General features: G+C 31.9%; 1 protein-coding gene across 11 annotated transcripts in view; it reads right to left on the bottom strand.

Annotated features, from left to right (window-relative positions):
- EML5 (EMAP like 5) overlaps positions 1-24,975 on the bottom strand; it is a 235,727-nt gene that overhangs the window by 174,153 nt on the left and 36,599 nt on the right. For 10 of the 11 annotated variants that reach the window (XR_008914938.1, XR_008914937.1, XR_008914939.1 and 7 more), the window contains 5 exons: positions 20,669-20,767; positions 18,590-18,658; positions 15,875-16,060; positions 11,258-11,393; positions 6,008-6,209 (listed from right to left, as the gene is read on the bottom strand). Coding sequence is in view for 6 of the 11 variants with exons in the window: in XM_007472659.3 (XP_007472721.2) it covers positions 6,008-6,209; positions 11,258-11,393; positions 15,875-16,060; positions 18,590-18,658; positions 20,669-20,767 (692 nt within the window). In the remaining 5 variants the exon portion in view is untranslated. Of the gene's footprint in view, positions 1-6,007; positions 6,210-11,257; positions 11,394-15,874; positions 16,061-18,589; positions 18,659-20,668; positions 20,768-24,975 lie in introns of those variants that run through there. The other variant, XM_056810566.1, reaches the window with a different exon arrangement.

The following is a 24,975-nucleotide window of genomic DNA, read 5'->3' as shown; positions in this document are numbered from 1 at the left end:
AATTCAATTTCTTTCTGTTACAAGCATGTTTAAAACAATTGGTAGCTATTTAATCAATTACTTTATAATAGTCTTATCACACTAACATAGCCTCAAGTATTTATTTTAAAATAAGTTGAAATTTTCTATTTTAACAGAAAATTTTCTGTTTAAAGATCACACAAATTATGGAATTATTTCATGAAACTATGAATTTAGATTGATGCATAACCACAGACTTTATGTGTACTACCTTGTCACAGCTTAATGTTTACTTGACTAGATAATATTCCAGGGCATTAAGGCACTATTGTATATGTACAATATGGAATGTTTTATGTAATACACAAAATATTAAACAATTAGATCTATTTGAACTTAATTTTAATAATTTTTCTTTTTCTTTATCTTAACTTTGATAACTATGAAGTTGACTATTATGGAGGCTTGAAGGAAGTGAAGATTTATTTAGTCCTCATCCCACTCACCTAAGTGACTTCATACATGAAGTGGGTTTTGAGGATGATCCTGAATGAGGGAAGGAAGGGGATTTGTGTTTTGTTAATCTTGAAAGATGTGATTAATAGCTTTTCTCTGTCATTCGTTTTCCCTTTTAAAACAAAAATATTTAGAAAAATGGGGCTCTTAGAATCCTTTCATTATAAATCTAAAGGATTTTGAGAACAGTACAGTGTACATCAGTTCCTCCTAGACAGACAGATCAAAATGGTTAAGAAAAGCTGTATCATTCAAAGATGATCAAGGAAAAAACTACCAGGAAATAACAATTAGTCACAAGAACATGTTTATAAATTTTTCTGCAGGTAATTCAGAAAACACAATGTTAATAATTATAAATTTAGATGGAACCTTTATTTGTAGAAAATTATAATTGGGACAATAGTGCTAATTGGTGTCTTTAAACAAAAGGCATTTTTTTAAAGTTATGTATATTAGAGCAGAAAGACAAAAGGGAAAATGACTACTCCAGCTAGCCATGACATTTCATTTTTAAAATCATCTATTTGAAGGACTGGCTGTGGTACCATAACCTTGCCTTGTCTGATGAAGGAAATTGCTTATTATTTATTCTTTTTTCCCCGTAGTGAATACAGAATCATGTAAATTCACACCACTGGGAATGAGTCTTGAATTATTGAAGCCATCAAAAACCTATTAGTAAAATAAAAGTGGCAGAAAAAGTTGTGAAGTATGGATACTGAATTGAGATGGTGCTAAGAAGTACCTTGGGTGAAAAAAAAAGTGTTGGTTTTAGAGTTGTTGCAAAAGGTTTACAACGTGTAACATCAGCCCAAGAAGCTTATGTGATGTTAGGCTGCATGAAGAGACAAAGTCTCTTCTCTAACCCCATCCTTCTTGATCCCTTTGCTGCAAATGATGACACTGACCTGAATTCTGTCACAGACATTTTCCTGCTTATCTATTCATTCAGTTTCATGTTCCTTAAACTGTGGCTATTCTGACAGGGCCTGTTGTTGACCCTCTTTTCTCACTCTCCTCTCCCTACTGATTTCAATAGCTCTTATAGATTTAATTGTTCTTTTTACTTTTCCTTCAAAAACCTTGACCATCTATCAAAGTATCAGTTCTAAGACAGAAGAGTAGAAAGGGCTAAGTAATTGGGGTTAAGTGACTTGCCCAGGGTCACTTTTTAAATTTTAAAGTTTTAAATTGTCATCTTGATGAAGATGATTCACAGAACTACAGCAGCTCCAGCATCTTCCCTGAATTTTATATCTACACTCCCCAGTAGTTTATTGAAAATTCACAATGGATGTCAATAGAGACATCTCAAATGAAATGTGTGCAATAGAATTCATTATTCTTCCTGCTCCAACACTGTCCTTTTCCAAGCTTTCCTATGTCAGTATTGTTTTGTACTTGTCATTCTCAACCCTTCCAGAAATCCAATCAGTTGCCAAATCTTGCTATTCCTACCCCTGCAACATTTTCCTCATCTAACTGCTTCTATCCACTTTCAAAATCATCACTTTAGTTTGCTTCTTCATCATCTCTCATTTAGATTTAAGGATACCTATGATGACCATATTAATCTCCTACTCAACCAATTGTTTTGGATCTCTATTACTTCCAGGATTAAATATAAACTTCTCTGTTTGGTATTTTTACAAAACCCTTACCTTTCCATCTTCGGATCAATATTAAATAATGGTTCCAAGGCAGAAGAGCAGTAAGGGGTAGGCAATTTGGGTTAAGGGATTTCACAGGGGTTGCACAGCTAAGAAGTGCCTGAGGACACATTTGGATTCAGAACCTTCCATTTCTAGGCCTGACTTTTAATCCACTGAACCACCTAACAGCCCCTCTCTGTTTGGCTTTTAGAGGCCTTTGCAACCTGGCCCCAACCTATCTTTTCAGCCTCATTGTTCATTACTCTCCCTCCAATATTTTGAAATCTAGCCAAAATAGCCTTCTCTGTTTCTGACATAAAACATCCCATCTTCCATCTCTCTGCCTCTTACACTAGCCATCTTCCATATAGAATGCATGCCCTCCTCACTTTCCCTTTATTGCATCCCCCTCTTCCCTCATGATACAGTTCTCAACCTTTTATATGAAGCCTTTTCTCACATCCCAAATATTATTCACCAAACTAATTTTAGCTACTTGGTATTTATTCTGTTTATAATTATTTGTGTATTTGTTCCTTTTAGAATGTAGTACTTCCTGGTGAGTAGAAATCATTTATTATTTTTCTATTGCTTGAGACTAGAACAGTACCCAGAAGATAGTAGATGCTAGACAAATGCTTCACCAATTTATTAACTTCATAATTCAAATGATATCTTCAAAGTTACCAATCCCTTAACTGACAAATCAGATGGTCTTTTTTCGGCACTTTCCTCCTATATACTCATGTGTGTGTGTGTGTGTGTGTGTGATAACTCATTATCCATTTCCTTAGTTGAACCATCAAGTTCTCTAACTATGAAGGCCTATTCAGCATTCTCTCCTCTTTTCTCTATATACTCTCTTTCTTGGTGCTTTCTTGCTTGCTTTCAAGGCAGCTAGAGTGTCACATTTGGAGACAGGAAGTCCTGAATTCAAATTCAGCCTCTGACTTACTAAGTGTGGGATCCTAGGCAAATCACTTAACCTGTCTGCCTCAGTTTCCTCACCTGCAAAATGGGGATGATAATAATTGCATCTACTTCACCAAATGAAATGATAATAATAAAGCATTTAGCACAGTGCCTGGCACATAGGAATATTCGACAAATATCATCATCATCATCATCATCATCACTATCATCATTAGTGACCATATTGACTCTGAAGAATTTAGCTATATTCACAAGGATGAATTCCAGATATATATTTTCATTCCTGGTTTCCCATACATTCCAATCTTGCATTACTGTCAACTGGATTTTTCTCACTGAATTTCCCATAGGCTTCTCAAGCTCTGAACTCATTATATTCCCTCCCCCTGTAAGCCCCTAATCCTACCTCTCTTTTGAATTTCCCTATTATTGTCAAGAGCACCCCCATCCTGACTTATATGTAATTTATCTGTTCTTTTATAGTTTTAAAGCTGTTGACTTTTGTTCCTTTTGGTGGCACTTATATTTCTGAGTTCCAAATAAGTGACTGCTTTAGCAGAGAGTCTCCAGCATATGTTCTAAATTCAATACTGTTTGTCTTCTTTAATTCTGATAGGTCTGATTTCCAACTTAATTCCTTCTCTTACATTGTTTATTTCTATTGAACTATTCTAAAGTTTCTTGCTATTCTGTGGTCTCTGAGGAATTTGTATTTTGACTGCAAATTTTTATTTACTCATTTTTCCACCTGTTTTTGAGTCTCTCTGCTGCTTTAGCTGCTTGGAAGATAGGTTTATGCCTAGTCTCTCTCTAGGACTATTTACTTTTTCTTAAATTTCCAGTAGCTTGTCTTGGTCTTCCTGAATCACTCTTGGCTTTTCTTATCTTCACTGCTTCCTAAACCCCCGAATGATTGGCATTTTTAAGCTTTTCTATTTGGTAGGTATTAGGACTCTGCTGGATTCTTGCAAACTTCTAATACTCTGTTGTAAGAGGACTGATAACAACCGAAGGGAAAGCCATCTTCCTCTCTAGCTGACTCTGCAATCTTGTATCATCTATTGCCCTATACCAGTTGCTTTTCCTTTCCTTAGTAGGGTTGGGAAGGATAGGTATCCCTCATCTCTTGTGGGGTGATCTGGGGAAGTTTAACACAAAGTCTCTGCTATGAAGGATGGGGATCATAAGAATACTCAACAGTTGAATCTTAAAACATAAGTCTGTCAGGTTGTTAGTATAGATAATGATTTTTCAGGGTACTGTCACAGTAGGAACTTAAAGTATATCAGATATCAATGATGTTGATATCAATTATATTTTATGATGTTAATACCTTTATTTTTTTAAATCAGCTTTAATTACCCCATATCTGATACATATTTCCTATTTGGGGGATTTTTTTATTTTGAAAATTTTAGGAACATTTATCAATGTAATCAATGATCATCATAATTTAGAGGACTTACTTAATTGATTAATGAAGAAAACTTTTCCATGGTTCCATAATTCATGTTTTTTCCCTCACCTCCTCCCACCCCCTCTTGTGGCCAACATACAATTCCACTGGGTTTTACATGTGTCATTGATAAAAATCTATTTTTATATTATTGATATTTGCACAAGGGTGATCATTTAGAGTCTACATCCCCAATCATATTCCCATTAATTTGGGGACTTTTAGATTGGAGAGATTTGTAGTAAACAACTTCCCTGCAATTTTGCTGATTATATCTCCAATTGCAAGGTTTTTGAAGATTAAGATTTTAATTAAATAAGATTGTCTTAAGATCTAGGGTCATTCATTCACTAAAGTGAGAAAAGAAAAAAAAGGTAATTCTGAGTTAAAAGCTAAGGTTAGGGAGGCAGGATGTAGAAAGATTAAGACATTAATGGCTTTTCTAATGCCACTGTGCTTCAGCTAGAAATCTTGAACTTGATTTAATATCTAGACCAGATCAGATTGGACATGTCTTTGTATCCACAATTATCTCTGCTTCCTAAAAAGTAGAGTACTCAGGCTCTAAATAGAAAAAGAAGTTCATTTGCATATTTATTGGAAATATATGAATCCAAGAAAAAAAGGCTCAGTAAATCATATAGAAAAAAATTAAAAACATTAAGACCTAGGCAATTTTCCCATGTTTTTTTAACCAACTAAAAAAGGATAAAAGAAGTAGCTCCTTTAAAGATAAGATGCAGTGTGAGAGAGAAAAGGAAGAACTTTTTTCTGATGATCAGAGTTGAGGCCAAAGGGAATGTTAGCAATGAGCCAATTAGTGGCATAAGGGCTGACTGGTGAGAAGAAAACAGGGCTCATGGAGGTACCATAGATCCATGGTAACACAATCCTGGTGCCAAAGCTTGTGGTTTTACTTCAAGTGTATGTAAGGCAGGCAGTGTGTGTAAGCACAGTAGGTAGGGGCCAGTAAATGAAAAGGATAAAAGTTGTAACTTGTTCTGTAAATAGTTTTACTATCATAGCGTTGTGGCCACATTCAATCAAATCCAAAAACAGTGGTAGTTAAAGGCAAATATAATTTATATGTAACTATTAGGAGATAACTGAATCATTGCCATACCCAGAGGCTGACTTCACAGGATTATTATTGACTCAATCAAGAGATCATATAGATAATATACTTATATGCTTATGGATATTCTCAAATTTTCAAGTGGATTTAGGATCTTAATAATTTAGGAGCTTCCTACAATAATGCCAATAATACTCCATTCATGTGTACTCATATGACTTTTGTCTATGCTTTTCCTAACATTCATCATAAGAGGGTCACCAACTTACAAGCATATCTTTCAAACTATTTGTATAAGTTTCTGGATATATGCCAAATATATATCATAATTCAATAAGGTTGGAATTTTGTGAAAAGTCACTGACTTCTCTAAAGATAAGTATCTGTACAAATAATTTATAATTTGTTTACCTGACTGACCGGTCATCACTTCCAGTCATAGCAAGAGGCTTAGTTGGATGTACTGCCAGGGCCCAAAGTTCACCTTCACAGTGTCCCTGCATAATCAGAAAAGGCTTGTTTCGTTCATGCACCACAATTTCAAAAATTTCACTGTCTTGTGTTCCAACTAGGATATGATCTCCTCGCCAACAAACACTCCTGACAGACAAACCTAGTGAAAAACAAAATGAATTTCATACTTAATGTGTAGGTGGGACAGGGAGTTGCCCACACAGTATGACTTAAAATCCAAAAGGAAGATCTCTCCTTCCTACCATCCAAGAACATGTCATTCTAGCTGAATTTTTAGTAATGGATTCATTTTTTTAGGTTAAAAGTTTTGTCTTTTCAAGGATCCTCTCTTAGAATACAAAGACCCATAGAAAAGGAAATACTTTAAGCTATCACTTGCACCCATGTATAAATCAATTTATTAAGTCACTTTTCTGTTTGACAGATAAATGAAAGCCCATAGAAGGATGAATAATTTTGCTGGTAAAAAAAGGAATAATTTTTTACCACAATGTATGGGAAAATATTCAACTCAATTTAGTTCAAATAATAAAATACTTGCTAATGTTTGTTGTACTAGGCATTGTGCTATGTGTTGGGGAAACAAAGGCCAAAATAAACATTTCTGTCTTCAAGAAGTTTACATTCTACTGGGGTAAGATGAGTACACAAATAAATACAAAATACAGTCAGAGTAAATGTCAATATCTAATTTGGCAGGAGATAGAATTCTAGCCAGGATATACCAGGAATAACAGTAAATAGGCCAATTTGATTGGAAAACAGAGTATATGATGGGGAATAACATGAAATCAATTAGGCAAGATTAACTGGAATCATAATGTAAAGGATTTTAAATGCCAAAAAGAGTCTGTATCTTATCCTAGAGATTATAGTGGCTAAGTAAAACATTTTGAGCATGGTCAACTATGGAAGAAAGATGGGAAAGAAATGACTAAAAACAAGGGAAACCAATGTGTGAGAAGACAAAAGGAAATGGATGCAAGAAAAAGAGGTAGGATTAACAAGATTTAGCAAATTATTGAATATGTAATATTCCCAACCAGAAATGAAAAGTAATAAGAATAGGAACATAAAAGGAAGAAGAGCAATGAAGAAAATCTCAAACAAAAATTTTAAGTAAGACCATTCTTTTGTGTATTCATTACTGGAATATGTTTTTGTACATTTTCATGTATCATTATACATTATGTAGGTATATATAGATAAATCTTCTTCACGTACCAATATGAACATGTTTTCTATCTGTAATTTTCTTAGAGCACCTTGAATATCTCCTGTAGACTAAAGGTTCCTTGAAAACAAAAGCTGTTTTTTGTCTTTGTATCTCTAATGAATTTCTACTTTATCTACTACTCCTTGTAGATTATCTTGTATTCTTATCTATTTATATATATTGTGTCCCTTTAATAATTTCCCTTCAATTCAGTAAAATGTGAAAAATAGGAGTAGAAAGTGCTGTGAGTGTTTTTTCAAAGTTTGTACTCCCGATTATCTTACACATAGATAAGACTTTATAAACATTTATATTATTTTTATTTATAATGTTATAATACATTTATATTATTATAATTATTAGTTACACAAAATGAATCATGTCTTACACTTAGATTTTAAAAAACCAACTTCATAAGTAGAAAAGATATGGTTAGAAAGTAGTTTGTTTGAAGAGATGCTTTTTGTAGACTGCAAACTCAATTTGTAAGAAATGTGATAAGACAAAAAATTAAAGAGTTCTTGGGATGCATTAATGAAAAAAACATTAATGGAAGAATCACATTCTGTGAATGAGAAGTCCTGCCCCTCTTTATGATTGTTTTATTATCAATTTTAAGGTTTGATTTCATTAAGATTATAGTTTTAGCATAGTTAATCATTATTAGCACAGGTCTTAGGAAAATTCTAAGAATCTCACTTGTTCAATTCAAACAGCAGGTGTTAATGTTTTGATTAAGATGTAATTCAAGTATAAGTCAAGCAATGTAAAAATTAAGTGAATGTACTTTGTAGTCCTGCTTAAGCAAGAATATTTTCAAGAATAGATACCAGTTACCACCCTTGGTAACTTTCAGGTGACCTTCTATAAATTTACATCTTGTTTAATCAAATTGGTACACTCCCTTAATTTGCTGTTTTGGGATTATATATATGTCCAGTGTAATTTTGTAATAGATTAACTTTTGTGTTTGCTGTCCTTTTGGGGTTGCTGCCCTTATCCCTTAGGTAATGTTTTTATAAGTATTTTACTTTTATACAAACTGTATTTTATATGCTTACTTTCTTTACAATCATATACACCATTGTTTATATGATGGCATGATTTTTTTACAATTGCTGACCTTAGTGCTAGGGTTATGTTTATCTAAATACTGTGCACTGATAAACCTAGATGTAATTGTACTTTATCAAGTATGGTATATTAGAAGGCCACTCACAAGGCTCTGGGTCTTGGGTCTTAACCTGAGTCAGGCTTTATTGTGAGACTGGCCTTCTCACCATGAACCATTTTCTTTTTGGCTTGGAGACTTTATTTTACTTTTTTGAGTCTCTGCTAATAAATTTTCACCACAATTCAATGCAATGAAGAGGATGATTTCAGTGCCTTGGCAAAATTACATTTCAAGTATTATGTCCAATTCTAGATTTCATATTTTGAAAAGACATTTTGACAATCAAAATAATGAGGCATGAGGGGGGGTTGACACTAGGTCACATGAGGACTGGCTAAAAGAACTATAGATGTTTACTTTGGAGAATAGAAGGCTTTGGGAAGAATAAAACAGGTAGAAAATTAACGTGAAATAAGGGTTAGAAGAATTCTAACCCTTGAAGGTTGAAGGGCAAAACATTTTGACTAGTTTCAAGAGCGCAAAAGGATGAGCAATATACAAAGAAGATGGAAAAATAAGTTAGGGCCAAGTTGGGAAAGGTTTCAAAAATTAGTGTAGAGGTTCTTAAACTTTTTTAAAGTTATGGGTCTTTTTGGAAGACTGGTGAAGCCTATTACAATTTTCTCAAAATATTTTAAATTCATAAAACAAAATAGAAAGAATAAAAAAGGAAATCAAATATACTGAAATACAGTTATCAGAATAATAAAACAAAAATATTCATTAACTACAAGTTAAAAACCCTTAAGCTAAACAGAGGAATTCATATTTTATTCTCAGAATGGTAGGAAGTTACTGGAATTCAAAGTTTAGCAGAGATGGACATAGTCAAATATGAGCTTAAAGAAAGTCACTTTGGCAGTAAGCATAACATATTGGAATTAGGAAAGATTTGAAGCAGGAAGATCAATTAGGAGGCCATTGCAATAATCTGCATAAAGGACACTAAGGGCCTGAATGAAAGACCTAATTATAAGAGTAGATGGAGTGGTAGGAAGACAAATGGGAGTGAGTAACAGAATGAAAACCCAGAGAGAAAAAAAGTATTGAGGAGACAGTGATCAATAGCATCAAATGCAGTTAAGCAGGTCAAGATGGGTGAGAACTGAGAAGAAACCACAGTTTTGGAATTGAGATAATTGATAACTTTAGAAATAGTGCTTTTTTAAGTTGAGTGATGAAGATGGAAACCACATTATAGAGTTGAGAAGTGAGAAGAAAGAAATGGAAGCAATGAATATAGATAATGAACACAGAATATAGATAACTTTCTAAAAGTTTGGCTAAGAAAGATAAGTAACAACTAGGATGATAATTTAGAGGGATGGTAACACCTAATAAAGGTTAAAGATGAAGGATATTCTGGGTATGCCTTAAAGTGGTAGGAAAGGAATTAGATAGGAAGAGATTAAAGATTACAAAGAGGTGATGATTGAGTCTGCAATCTACTGTCAGAGACTAGAAGAAAGAAGGTTGGGGACAATATCCAAGAAAGTTAGGAGACAAAAAGGAGAGAAGAGAGAGCTCACATCAAATAGCCTCAGTTTTCTCAGGAAAATAAGATGAAAAGTTCTCAGCTGAGCAAGATGGAGTTGTGGAAGCAAAAGTGTGGGAGACTTGAAGATAGAACAGAAAGTTTAGAATACCTTCTTTAGACAATGAGATAGGAAATCAATTGATATTTGGTTGTTTTTTAGTCATGTCCAACTTCTTAGTGACCTCATTTGGGGTCTTCTGGTTTGTGATATTTTATCCTCTAGCTCATTTTATAGATGAGAAATTGAGACAAACATGGTTAAGTGACTGGCCCAGGGTTATACAACTAATAAATGTCTGAGGCCAGATTTGAACTCAGGTAAAAGAATCTTTCTGATTTCAAGTCTGGCACTTTATCTACTGTACCATCTAGTCCTAGAAAATCAGTCAGGAATACTTATATTTCAATGATCTGTAATGTTTCACACCTTAAATGCCATTCCTTTTTTTGTTTACCTATTCAGATTCATCCTTTGAGATTCAAAACATGAATTTATGAAGTTTTTTCAAAGCATTCCAACCCTCTTCTAAAATCCTATACCACTCAGCCAATGTATATTTACTATGTTGAACTTTATTGTAAATTGTATTTACTTTTACACATTTTTATATTCTGCCTTTCCAATCAAACTCTAAGTTCCTTGAGGGCAGGCACATTTTAATATGAACCTAGCACGATCCTTTGGACAGAGAGGAAATAACTTCCAATTACTGATCGCAGTTTAAAGAACTAAATTATTATGAAACTGATACTCTATAAAAAGGCCCACAAGGATATGATTTGAAAATAGTTCTAAAATAGGACAAGTTCAGATGAAAGCAAAAGACTGAATATACAGTCATTTTTTAAAAAGCTATTTCCCTAGCCTTTTCTACTTGTAAGTGTTCATTTGATAACTATGGTTGCATTCTATGTTGATTTTTTTCTATGGTTCCATGATGTTCCAGTTTTCAAGATTCCCTTTACGGGGTCCATACATGTTGACCCAATTTCTTCATTAGAAAGGAACAGAACATATTAATCAATGTAAAATCCTGGTATAATTCTACACAAGCTATATTATCGTATGGGACATATTTTGCAAAACACAATAAGACCAGAAACATTAGAACAAAAATAATGATCTTAAATGAAAATAAATCAATTAAATTTGCAAGCTAAAGTGAAAGAAAAATTTCAGTTTATGCTAAATTAGACAATTTTGTAGTTAATGAACAGTTTATCCTATTATAATCCAATCAAATTCACAATTTTTTTTACCTTTGTATCCCTGGTCTGTTTCCCTGAGATCAATTACAGTAATTGGTTTAAAAGTTAAATCCCAGAGGCGAATACAGCCATCTCTGCCACCAGTAGCAAAGCCTTCCTCACATGCATTCATACTGAAAATTCCTGCCTAGGGGAAAGAAAGAAAACATTCTTTATCAATATGTGATTTTTATAGTTTCAATTGTGACAGTAAGAAATATAATTAAAATTATGGAAAATAATTTCTTTTTATGATATAAGAAGAAATTTTATAGCAAACTAAAAAACTAGATGATGGCCATATTTTAATAACTAGAATCATATATCACTTCTCTATTAACTGCATTATAAAGAAGTGATAATCAGCAAATCATAAGAAGGCCTCAGTTCAAGTCCCATGGACATTTACTAGCTGTATGATCCTCTCATGTAGTGTCTCAGTGCACTGGGGCAACTAAGGCTATAAATTTCAAAGAATGTGCCAAAATCTATAAAGTTTCCTTCCCAAGAGCTCCCTATACCCAGATGTAGAGTCCCTATTTCTGGCCCTAGGAAAAGAAAGTAGTGATTCATCTAATTTTGTAAGCAGATAATTCAGCATTCCATTCCATTACTATAGAGAAGCTAGCCTGAATATTGTGATAATGTGATGAAACTGACAACAATTTCAGAAATTCATATAAGTCCTCCAAAAACAATAGGCAACTTCATTGTTGCACAGAAGTACACAGACAGTTCTTTTATGGTTAACTGGGAAATGAATCGCAATTACATTAGGAAAAAGTTAATAGTAATATAATATAGTAATAAGCTATTTAGAGGTTCAGAGACTTCTAAAATTAACATGAGTTATGTTAAAAGCAAAACAGTACTTATAAATAAGATTGCTATGAAATTATATGAAATCAATAATTCAGAAAATTCTGTTTCCTTTTTCTTTTCACCAAAATATCAGAATTACCAATTATTTCTGTTTAAAATATTTATTCTACTTGATGGTAAGAAAGCCTTTAAAATACTGGTTTATGGATCTTTTAAATGTGAGAATTATTTAAAAACAAATGATGGGATGAGTATTAAAATTTCCAATTTCCTGCAATGAATCAGTTATGAAAAACCTAAGAAGCATTGGACTAGCAAGTATGAAAAAACTGATATTGTGGGAATTAAGTTGTTTTAACATTCAGACCTAAGAAAACTCCAATAGACCTAGATTTAGAACATCTTTCCTGAAACCCTGCTGCCATTTGAGAGACAGCATAACTAGTCTATTAGTTCCTCGATCTTATTTTCAATCCTTTACTTGACATCTCCAATAAATACTAACATTCCTTTCATGTATATTAAATATTTTCCTTGATGATTTCTCTCTCCTAGTCAGCTTTAATAATTTACTTTCACTCTTGATAAATGATATCTCATTTCTCTCTGCAAAAAAAATTCAAACTCCTAACAAATAAATCCAAGGCTATGTACAAGGTCAATTCTGTTTCTTACTATTCCAGTTCCATGTTTTCCATGTTTTCTACTCCTTTCTTTGGCAACATGACTTTGTATTTACCCAAAGAAATCACTAAACCAGGACTGAGTAACCATTTAATCCCTATGGCCAGGTTAAGGAGAAGAGAAACTTGGGAAGATGATGAGAAGGAGGAAAAACATACAATGAAAGACAGAAAGATGTAGACAAAGAAAGTGAGAAAGATGGGAAAATAAAGGCAGTAGCAACAGCAGCAGAAGTATAGGTTGGCAAAGAAACTTAAGCAGATCCTTTCAGGGAGTAACATCTTCATCTTAAAATCTTTTCTAGGCTTTACTTAAAATAACTGTTAAATATTGTTACAGCTATGTTTCATTTCCCCAAATACAGATATAAATGGTATAACCTTTAGGATACTTTAGGTAGGCCAAATATTACATTAATTCCTTAAAGAGGAGTTCATCTTTGCTGTTAATTAAAGCATAGAGCCTTCCATACAGACACTTAATACTAACTATAGTGAATTATACATACTCTCATTTCTCTCTCACAATTTAGGATCCACCTCTTTAAAGCCATTACTTTCCAGAAAAGGTATATTTTTCCCAGTTCCAATTCAACTATTGAGCTATCCCCCTACACAGTGTCTCACTACACTGATGAGACTTTTCATTTAAAATTTTAAGGTTTAATTTCTTAAATAGGTTTGAAAAGATATGTTTATATAAAACTTTTTAAAAGTATTTTTGATTTCTTTAAAGGAAGTATAATTTCATCAACATATGGAGTTATCTATGAGTTCTTATGAATACAAACAACACTGTGCCTACAATGCATTTTCCTAGGCCACTTGACAGTTTAAGTAACTTGTCTTGAATCACATATCTAGTATGTGTCAGAGGTGAGACTTCAACTCCAGTGCTTTCTGTCTCTATGGCCACTTTTCTATCTACTATGTCAGGCTGCCTCTCCCAAACTATCTTTTATTCAGGTTAATATGTTACTGTTTATGAATGTAGATAGAATGATTAAACAGTAAGTACTTGAACTTCTCAGAGAAAATTCCATATAACACTCCCATAAAAGCAACCAACATTTTGTCTTATCTGAACCAATTCTGTTTTATGTGTTGTACAGAGGGAGAAAGATTAAAGCTTAAATCAAATATTTATTTATATTTCATACCAGTAATATATAGTTTAATTACAACTTAAAAGTACTCTTTGATACTGAAGTGGTGTACTTCATGAAGTGAGTCTGGACACCCAGAAGTTCAAATTAATGGAACCAATACTTATTTCTTACTGGCCAGGGCAAACTTTCATAATAAAAACTGCACCAGACTGAAGTTACAATGCAGTTTTTATAGGGTGCAAGGTACAAAGCAAACAATTAATGAGACAAAACCTTGATAGAGCAAGCAACCCTTATCATCTAGAAGCTATATTAGTCAGTGGAATGGGGTACAGGACATTCCATTGTATATCTTTTTCTAAGGAGTTAACTTTCTCATGGATCCTAACTGTATGTTGTTTTGTTTCTGAGCTGACTGACCTTCAGAGGAAAGCTCATTTCTGATTTCTGATCTCCCCAAGGAAAAATAGGTTTTACAGTCAATGACTTAGTTTACCTCACTTAAATACTAGATAACAATTACTTGGGAAATTTCATCTATATCTTTCATCAGTGAAAGTATTCTGAAATAAGAACTTTTAGTCATGTAACTGTAATCACAGAATTACAGAATTTGCTTTTATTCCTAATCCATTAATAAAAATAATGGCATATATTCTTGCTGACAAAAAGTGTTGGATTGACACATCAATTTAACATAGTTTAAAACATCAATTTAAATAATAATTTAAATTAATTTATTGTTTTCCACTAAAACTTATTTAATGCTTGATAAAGCAATTCATTTAGTTAATTATTTAAATGGTGGTCCTGTTACTTAAATTCTAGCTTTAGTTTGATATGTATATACATATGTATACATATAGATAGATAGATAGATAGATAGATAGATAGATAGATAGATAGATAGATAGGCTTAAATATCCTGAGAACATATATTAGCACATTCTATATTTAATCATTCAAGGATTTTGTAAAAGACTACTTAACTTTTTTGTCTGAAAATCCCAGAGAATTCATATGGAAATTCCCAAATTTTGGCAACTTGAAGTCCAAATCCAGCAAGCAAAAAATTCATCTGAAACAATCCAGTGACTTCTATCTGTATATGCTATTTGACAAAATGTCACCAAATATAAAAATAACCTATTCATGATATGGGATTATACCCAGAATCAACAAAGAATAAACAAAAACTAAAGTTAAAAGTTATTTAATTTAAAGAGGAATATGGAATTATCACTAATATGGTTTTACATTTTTTTCAGGCTGTTGTACATTTTGATCAGATGCATCAATGAGTAAAACATTAGTAAGAGAAAAGAATGAAAAGAGAAAATTATGATGGCAGATATTAAAAAATTGGCAAAATTATAAGTTTTTTTTTATTTTTCAGTCTTCAAGGATTAATACTAACATGAGATCTTATCACGCTTGAAACAAATAAAGTCTCTGAAAACATAAAAGGCTCTAAAAACAGTACTACTATTCTCTCCCTTTCTTCTAGCCAAAGGGAAAGTATAGTAAGGGAGAGTTTAGAACACTTTTAGTACCAAGTTTATATTTAAATGCTATCAATGTAAGATTCAAATTTACAAAATCAAGGTAGAAAAGGTCCAACAGTAGCTCCAATATTCAATAATATGTAAAGACTGCTAAAAAGAAATGTCCTTTCAAACATTCCATTACTGAAATAAACTAGAAAAAGTTTATTTGATAAAGTTTAGATTGAAGGGTAGCAAGAAAGGGGTGTCCAAGCTGTGATTTAATCAATATAAGGAATTTCCAGTGTAGAAAATCTCTCCATCAACGTGGATCAATAATTTTTCTGTGACTCGGATCTTTAAAGTTTTGAAGGGAGGACTGATGGGGAAATTAAATTGCCCATAGTTATACACCTTGTATGTGTCAGAGGCAAGGCATGAATTTAAGTCTTCCTGAATCCAAAGCTTCCCACTATATTAACTATATGAGTCTGTCTCCCAATTTCTAAGTTATAGTAAAAATATACCTACCGTATGTGCTCCCTGTATCGTACGTATAAGATTGACTCCTTTCCATACATAGACATCCCCACTGAGTGCACCAGAATATGTTAATTCATCTCTTGCACAGGCAAGGCACAATATTGTCTGAAGATCACCAGCCTTACCAAAGACACCTCGCTTTGGAGTCAAAGAATTTCCACACAAACTCCAGAACTACAGAGAAATAATAAATGCAAATGAGAAAATAATTTTTTAAATATTTTTATGCAAGTCTAAATATAATTTATGAAGCATGCATTCAATGGGACATTTGTTTAGAGGATCAGAAGAGACTAGACTAAGAGTAATGCTTACTGGATATTGCTATTGCATTACTGGATAGTCAGCTAAAGTCATCCTATCTTCAACTTCTCATTAACCATGGGCAAATCATGAAAATCATGTTTGGGTCTCAGTTTCCCTTATTAGTAAAATTAAAGTTCCTTCCAGTTCTTACTTCTTATAGGAAGAAGTGTGAGACCTATGATTTTACTGGCATAGGGAATACCCAGGTAAGGAATTCCTGCAAATGGATCCTATGTCTTCAATTTAGTCTTAAAGAGTTGCCTAAAGCACAGAGGAATTGAGACTTGTCCTGTAAAGGGAAAAGGATCTACTTGTACAAAAATATGTATAGTTGCTCTTTTTGTTTTGGCAAAGAATTGGAAGTTGAAGGGATGTCCAATTGGGGAATCGCTGAACAAATTGTGGTATATGATGGTGATGGAATACTACTGTGTGGTAGGAAATGATCAACAGGATGATTTCAGAAAGAGTTGGAAAAACCTACATGAACTGAGTGAAATAAGAACATCAGAATATTGTACACAGTTATAGAAATATTGTCGAATGATAAAATGTGATAGACTTAGCTACTCTCAGCAATATTGGATCCAGGACAATTCTAAGGAACTTATGATAAAGAATGATATCCACCTCTAGAGAAAGAACTACTGGAGTAGGAATGAAGATCAAAATATGCTATTTTTCACTTAAGTTTATTTGAGGGTTTTTTGGGGGGGGGAATGGTTTGATGTGGTTATTCTTTTATTAAAATGAACAATATAGAAATATGTTTTGCATGATAATATATGCATAACCCAGAACAAATTGCTTGCCAGTTCCAGGAGTGGGAGACAAGGTATAGAAAGACACAATTTGGAAAATATAACCTTGGAAAATGTATGTGGAAATTTGTTATTACATGTAATTGGTAAAAATAAACTGTCTTTGTAAAAAAAAAAAAGGTGAAACTTGAATCCAGGCCTTCCTGGATTAAAGGCCAAATCTTAATCTGTTATCCCTGTTTTTTTTTATATGAATCAATGATATTCATAAAGCTCACAAATTATAACTCTCTTATTTTGTATATATTATATTTATATTATATACTTAGTATATAATCTATATTAATTTTCCATTGACAAGAATTACCAAACAAAAGTATAGGTTAGCTACCTACATTAGGAACAATAAAAAAGAAATACTGGATAGGGCACAATAATTGGTTGATCTAATCTAGAATTCTGTTTTAGTGGCAAGAAGGTTCTGTCATAGAACCAATTTTTCTGGTTGAACACAGCCATTATTCACAATTACAGTCTTTGCCTAAATTTTAAAATTCCTTTTCCTTGATGTCTTCAAAAACTTGTTTTAAATAATCTGTGTAGTCTCTTTTGAAGCCAAGGAAACTATAAAAAAAATACAAATTCAATACATTTAAAAACTGTACATAGAAAAAATAGGAAAAAAGAATGTAAAAGTTTTGAAATGATAGATATAATTTTAAAACATTAATTTTTATTGAAAATGTTAACAGAAAATAACTATGCTTGTATAACATTACAGTAGGACCAGAAATTTAAATAAGCTTTATCAATACTTAAAATTAATATTTATTCTCCTTCAAATTATATCTTCCATTATTCTTATCTATTCAAATAACAAGTAATCACTTCATTGAATAAAGATTTTATTTTGTCCCTACTCTATCGAAATTTGCCTTAGTTACCTTCTTCTAAGTCTCCTTTATAGAACTGAATTTCTCTGATGTGCTGGTCACTAAGGAAAACTACTATGTTTCATTGTCTTTATCTGGGAAAGGGTGATTTGAGTCTACTACTAGTACAAATAATAAATTTAGAAACTAGGAATCAAGCTTTTGGCCATCTGTGAAAGATAAAGAATATTAATCTCATGAATGATATTTGTGAATATACCCTGAAGCTCAGAGAAGATGAATGGGTGATCCAAGATTAAATAGTGGCATAGATGGGACTTGAGGCTAGGATTTCACTCAAGATCTAGGGTTATTTTTATTATAACTAATGCAGCAGAGAGATCAATGTTCTTGAATTTGGATATAAAGGAATTTGATGCAAGAAAGATAAGTTTGCATACTGGAGTAGAACACTGTAAGTAGTCCTCTGAGACTCATTGGAAATTAAATTACATGACAGTTTTATCATTTAGCTAGAAGAAAATTTACCTTTAATTTTGATAAGTTTCTCAAGAACACTGGTGCAACTGTTGATAAGGGCTTTAAAATATGAAATGCAAAAGTAAAAATCTAAAAATGAAAACAAAGACTTTACTATTTCAAATGATATCAAAATTTAAGCAGCAGAATGAAATCAGATTTTGAGGGAAAAAACAAAGTAACAATAATATAACTGACTGGAGAAAAAAAGATACGTTGAGTACCTTAATATGTTTTACACCACAACTGACAAGTTTATTTGGTTGATACAAGTCCCAAGAAATATCAAATATCTGTAAATAAACAAGAATTAATAGGTCATTAATATTTCATTGTATTAGAATCATATTAAACATGATAAAAAGCCACTATATCCATATTTCTTAATATTATGCTACCCATTAAAAACAAATAATTACACCTTCAAATTTGAAGCTAGTAGGATAGGTACAGAGGACTTATTACAATAAACATGTGATTCTATTGCCATAATAATGTAAATTCTTATTACTAATAGAGGTTGGCATCTTATATGTAACCTGTAGTCTAAGAAAGTTGTCCAGGGAACTCAGAGTGGACTGTTAACTAGTGTCCCACAGTCAACATTTATTACAAGAAGGCCTTGAACCCATGTCTTCCTGACTTTGAAGCCAGTTCTTTTTTTTACTATACTTCTCTGTATTTCCTCTTTCTATACATTATTATAAACTTTGTGAAAAGCTAAAATTGAAACTTTTTATAACATATATGTATCCTCTCTTCCTAAAAACCTATAAATCTTTTTTAAATAATGTGTCCATTAAAAAGTATTGTTTTAAATAAAATAATCACCACATAGAAAATACATTGTGCTAGAGATAAGACAACTTTCTTGGAAAACAAATTTTATAAGTATTTCCTTTCTTTTGCTCTAAAAAGTATTTTATCATGCTTATTTAGTATATAATATCTTTATATATAATCTAACAATGTTACTAGCCAATATTAAAAAGTCCAGAATATTATATTCTTAAATAACAAAGAATTAAAAACTCATTTTGGAAGCAATTTAAAAATCATGGCCTACACTATAAAAATCAAGAATTAATCAAACTATCTGAATTATCAAATAATAGATAAAGCTTAATATAATCCCTATAAAACATGAGAGAAGGTGATATTAGGTGTTTCTGGTTTTTTTACATTCTTACATGGAAAAGTTAAGTATAGAGGAGAAAGAGGAATGCTTTCAGAAATGATGTGTTATTTAAAAAAAAAGATATATAAAAAACTTATTGTTTTAAATAAATGAAGAGATATAAAACTGTGGCAAATTTTAGTTAATTTCATCCGAAGTTCTATGGTCTCATCTCAAATATTTCTAACCAAGATCAGACTTTTTTATCTAGACATAATTTTATTAGTATAGGGAGCTACAGTTGAGGAAATTTTCTATCTTCTTTCCAACTGTATAGTCCACAAGAGGAACGTGAGGGCACTTAAAGATTAAATGACTTCCCTAGGACAGAGTGTCAATTATATGTCATGTATAGACCTTGAATTTTTAGTATTTGAGATTCTGAGGCCAGCTCTCTATTATACTACACTGTTTCAAAGTGATTATATAATATTCATTCAAATGTATATCACAGAGCATTTTTTAAAATACTAATAAAATCTCTATATAATGTTTTGAAGACTCAATGGATGATTCAGTGAAACCATCAATAATATAAAAATAGCACAAAATTCTTGTGTATACTAAGTACACTAAGAAAATTAAACATAATAGCAGGTTTATTAATAGTTTTCAACCCATATTTACCCATGAAGAAAAAGTTGTATAGTATTTAACATAGGAGAGAACCATTTAAAATAGTTTAAGTGGTTAGTTCCACACCACTTAAAACCCTATGGATAATATATATTATTTGCCAAAGCTTCAGAGTAAAAAATTTGAGGTGACTCAAATAATTCTAATATATATTAAAATTTTTCATAAGAAATATGCTTTTCACTAAAATTCCACTAAAATACAGCCATTGTGAGGTGCACTAAATTCACCATTAATCTCTTTGGTGTCAATGATCATAAACACATTCTTAGTCTACTGAAACCAATCAAGATAGATTTTTTTTCCCTAAAAGATCTTACACCTAATCCCAATCTGAGAAATAAATCTCTTTTCCAAAATTATTTTTTTCTTTTTGCTCTAAAATTGTAGTTTTAGTCAAAGAGTTCCTATTTATGACAATAATGCCACAATGAGGAAAATTCAAATTCCTCCCCATTCCAAACTAGTAATTCTAATGGAAAATACTTACTCTGTCTGTATGTCCAGGAGCCATAGATAGCATTTTTCCTTTTCTCCAATCCCAAACACATATTGCATTTTTTGAATCCAGTCCTACAGATACCAAGCGCTGACCATTTTCAGTGAGTTAAAGAGAAAAATGAATAAATCAAGTAATAGCAATATATCGATGGTAAATATTTTACCTATGATATTTTTGGTCCAAAGAAATCTACTTTGGACTTGAATTAATTAGATGGCTACATATATAACAACAATAATAACTAATACTTATATATCACTATCACTTATTTGCCAGGCACTGTACTTTACAAATATTACCTCACTTGATCTTCATAATAACCCTTGGAAGTAGGTATTATTATTATTATTATTATTGTTATTATTATCATCTCCATTCTACAGATGAGGAAACAGGCAAACAGAGGTGAGTGACTTGCAGCCACAAAGCTAGTAAGTTAACTAAGACTGCATTTGAACTCAGGTCTTCTTGACTCAAGACCCAGGTGCTCTATCCATTGTGTGCAACCTAGCATACTTAAACTACATTTTTCAAACAAATGTTCAAACAAAAACAAAAAAAGCGTTCAATGAGCATTTTAGAAAATAGTCTTTATTACATATAGTTATTCATTTGGAGAAAATGAATAAATATAATATTTTTCAAAATTACTAATAATAACAATACTAACACATAATGATATATGTATCTAGGGAAAGCTTGAATATTGCCAACCCTCAATCATCTATGTATATATGAAACTAAAAATAATTCTAAATGGATTTAAAAATTTTTCTTTAGTCATGTTTCAAACTTCTTTCCTACTAAAACTAAGAGAGAGAGGTTTACAAATAACAAGTCATTTCATTTGAAATCTAAAACCATCTCATGTTCTTGAACTCTAGTCAATAAACGAAATGAACAAAATGCTGTTTCTTTTTCACTTACAATCTCTGTGAATTTCCAGTGCAGATCTCCCCCACAAAAATTCTTGCCCCAATGTAGTTTCCCAATTAGAACGAGTTCATTGAAAGCTGATATTTTTGTATGTCCAACATCCCTTACATCATAATCTATTTCAATCATTCATCCTCCATAGAAGAAATACCAGCAAAAGATAATTCAAACCTCACAAGTTAATATTATAAAATCTTTCATTTAACTTAAATTTTTGTTACATTTCATATAATTCACATTTTTACTTCATCCGTAAAGTCTGTAGTCTAGAACAACTGTTGAAATACTTCCCTAAACAACCCAATTTATACATGATTTCACTCATTCATTATCCAGTTATTGAAATTATGTAATTATTTTTTTAAAGTAGATATTAAATCCCAGTATCAAAACTCAAAATAGATTTCTTTGATCAAAATATTCAGTTTAGGGGTCTACTAGGAAATATAAATTAAATATTACAAACTCTTCAATTTTTCATATGGAAAACAAATTTTTGGACATCTAATTAATTTTATGTTTTTGTAAGTATGCATTAGCTTCATCTAAATTCAGTTTTATTGGCAATATAAGTGGACACAATAATTTCTGTTTCATTTCTTCATTTTTTGAAACTCCTCCTCTTTTCATTTTGATATGAACAATTTCAATTTCGTTTTCCTTCCTTAATTTCCTTCTTTCCTTTCTTTTTTACTAGGCAGTTACTTGTTTATGTAACACAAAACCCCTTCTAGTTTTTATTATATTTTTTGCTATTAATTCTGTTAATTTCTTCTTTAATTTTCAATATTTCTATTTTGATATTAAACTGAAGTATTCTGAATTCTTCAGCTTGTCCAACTTTTTTTAAAAATTGTATGTTCAATTCATTCTTTTTTTTTTAAGTAAAAGGGAAGTGTTTATTACAATATAAAGAAGAGTACAGTATATACAATGGGGCAGTCTGAAACTCTTCTATTCATGTACTGCATTGGTAACAAAAGCTTGACTGTTAACTCAGTTCATTATTTTCTTATTTCTCTTTGGTGGGTAAAAATTTAAATATAAAATCTTCTCTAAGAACTGTTTTACTTGCATCCCATAAGTTTCAGTATGCATTTTTATCGTTTTCTGTGATAAATTTTTTCATGGTTTCTATGATTTGCTCTTTGATTCACTAACTGTTTCAGAATTAAGCTTTAATTTTTTACAAGACTTTACTTGTAAAATAATATATAAAAATATATTTTAAAATATATAAAAATATAATTTTATTGCCCTGTGTTCAGGATATATTTTGTATATCTCCTTTCCTTTTTTCATTTATAAAGCTTTTATGCCCAAAAACATGGTCAATTTTTATAAAAGTATCAAGTGCATCTGAGATATATACAAATTCCTTAATGTTTCCATTCAGTGATTGCCAAAGAGCTATCATCTTTAATTTTTCTAAAGTTCTTTTCAAATCCTTAACTTTTATTTTTATTAATTTTATCTAAATATGAAAGCAGCAGAGCAAGGCTGTCCACTATTATAAATTTTACTACCTATTTCTCCTTGAAATTAGATTAATTTTTCCTTCAAGTAGCTACAATGTTCTTCAGTGTAAATGTATTAAGTATTGATGCTAAGAGTTACTACTGGTACCTTCAAACATAAAAGAATCACCCTGTTTGTATCCTTTAATCATGTCTTCTTAAAAATATAACCTTCCTGAGATCAATATTACCACTCCTGCTTCTCCAATTCATTTTAAGTGAAAATAGATTCTGTTCCAGACTCTTTTAAAATATATATGAATCTTTATATTTCAAATGTTTCTCATTTCAAACAAACATACTGTTAAAATTTGCTTTCTAATCCACTTTGACTATGCTCTTCAATTTTAGGAAGGAGTTAATCCCAATTACATTCACAGTTATAATAATTATGTATATCCCCCTATAGTTTTCTTTAGTATCGTTCTTGTCTTTAGCCTCCTTCCTTCTTTACAATGAAGACCAGGTGATGAGAAAAGTTTGTCTAGCACTTATGATTAAGCAGTGACATGATCTGTTTCAGCCCAGTGATCTTTTTCTCCCGTTATTCTGTCCAACCATCAGTTTTTAGTTTTTTTTTATATTTACTTTTAATCGCTTTAATTTCCTTTCCCTTGCTCATCCTACAAGGCGATTTTCCCAATGACTTACCTCACCTGTCTTGCTTTCACTTAAACACTGCCCACCCCACTTTCCTGCTTTGTCTTTTTACCTCTACTAAATTTCATGGTTTTTTACATCACGTACTGTGCTTATGTCTGTGTAGAAGTGTGTGAATATGCTTTATCTTCCTTTATCCAATTTCAGTCAAAGTTGATGAGACACTAGTTTTCCTTACCCTCTCCTCCATGTTTATTTACACATCCCAGACATAGCCTATTCTTCCTATACTCTTCAGTATAGTTCCCCATCTCTCTGTTCCCTTCTCCCAAGATGATAAAAATAGAATAAACCCTTAAAACCTCTAGTCTGTCCTATTTAACTTTTTCTATGACTACTGAGGACATTATAAGGTTATGAAGGGAATTTTCTTTTATCCTCCCTATTAGCATATAAACAATTCATCCACACATGGTCTTTTCCAATTAATCAAATGTGTGTGCCTTTCCAAGTTTCTTCTAAATTTGCAGAAAAATTTTTCTACTTGACTCAAGTCTTTTTACCATGAAGTCACAGAAGTCATCTATTTTATTTTTTAATTTTATTTAGTGAATTTAGAATATTTTTCCTTGGTTACAAGAGTCATGTTCTTTCCCTCCCCTTCCCCCAACCCCTCCTGTACCCAACTCGCAATTACACTAGGCTTTATATGTGTATTTGATCAAAATCTATTTCCATATTGTTGTGTTTGCACTCAGGTGATCATTTAGAGTCTATATACTCAATCATATCCCCATCAACCCATGTGATCAAGCAGTTGTTTTTCTTCTGTTTCTAACCCACAGTTTTTCCTCTGAATTCAGATAGCTTTGTTTCTCATAAATCCCTCCAAACTGCATTGCAACCACTAGAGAAGTGCATTACATCCCATTGTACAAGTGTATCAGTCACTGTAAAATATTATCCTGGTTCTTCTCCTTTCACTCTGCATCAGTTCCTGGAAGTCATTCCAGGTCACAAGGAATTCCTCCAGATCCTTATTTCTTTGAACACAATAGTATTCCATCTCCAACATATACCACAATTTGTTCAGCCATTCCCCAATTGAAGGGCATCCCCTCATTTTCCAATTTTTTGCCACCACAAAGAGCTCAGCCAAGAACATTCTGGCACATGGATTTTTCCTTATTATCTCTTTGAGATACAAACCCAGCACTACTATGGCTGGATCAAAGGGCAGCC

This window comes from Monodelphis domestica, chromosome 1 (genome assembly GCF_027887165.1).
Source record: "Monodelphis domestica isolate mMonDom1 chromosome 1, mMonDom1.pri, whole genome shotgun sequence".
In the NCBI taxonomy this organism is placed as follows: Eukaryota; Metazoa; Chordata; class Mammalia; order Didelphimorphia; family Didelphidae; genus Monodelphis; species Monodelphis domestica.
The sequence above is the reverse complement of the archived record's forward strand: the minus strand, read 5'-3'. Positions and strand labels throughout refer to the sequence as shown.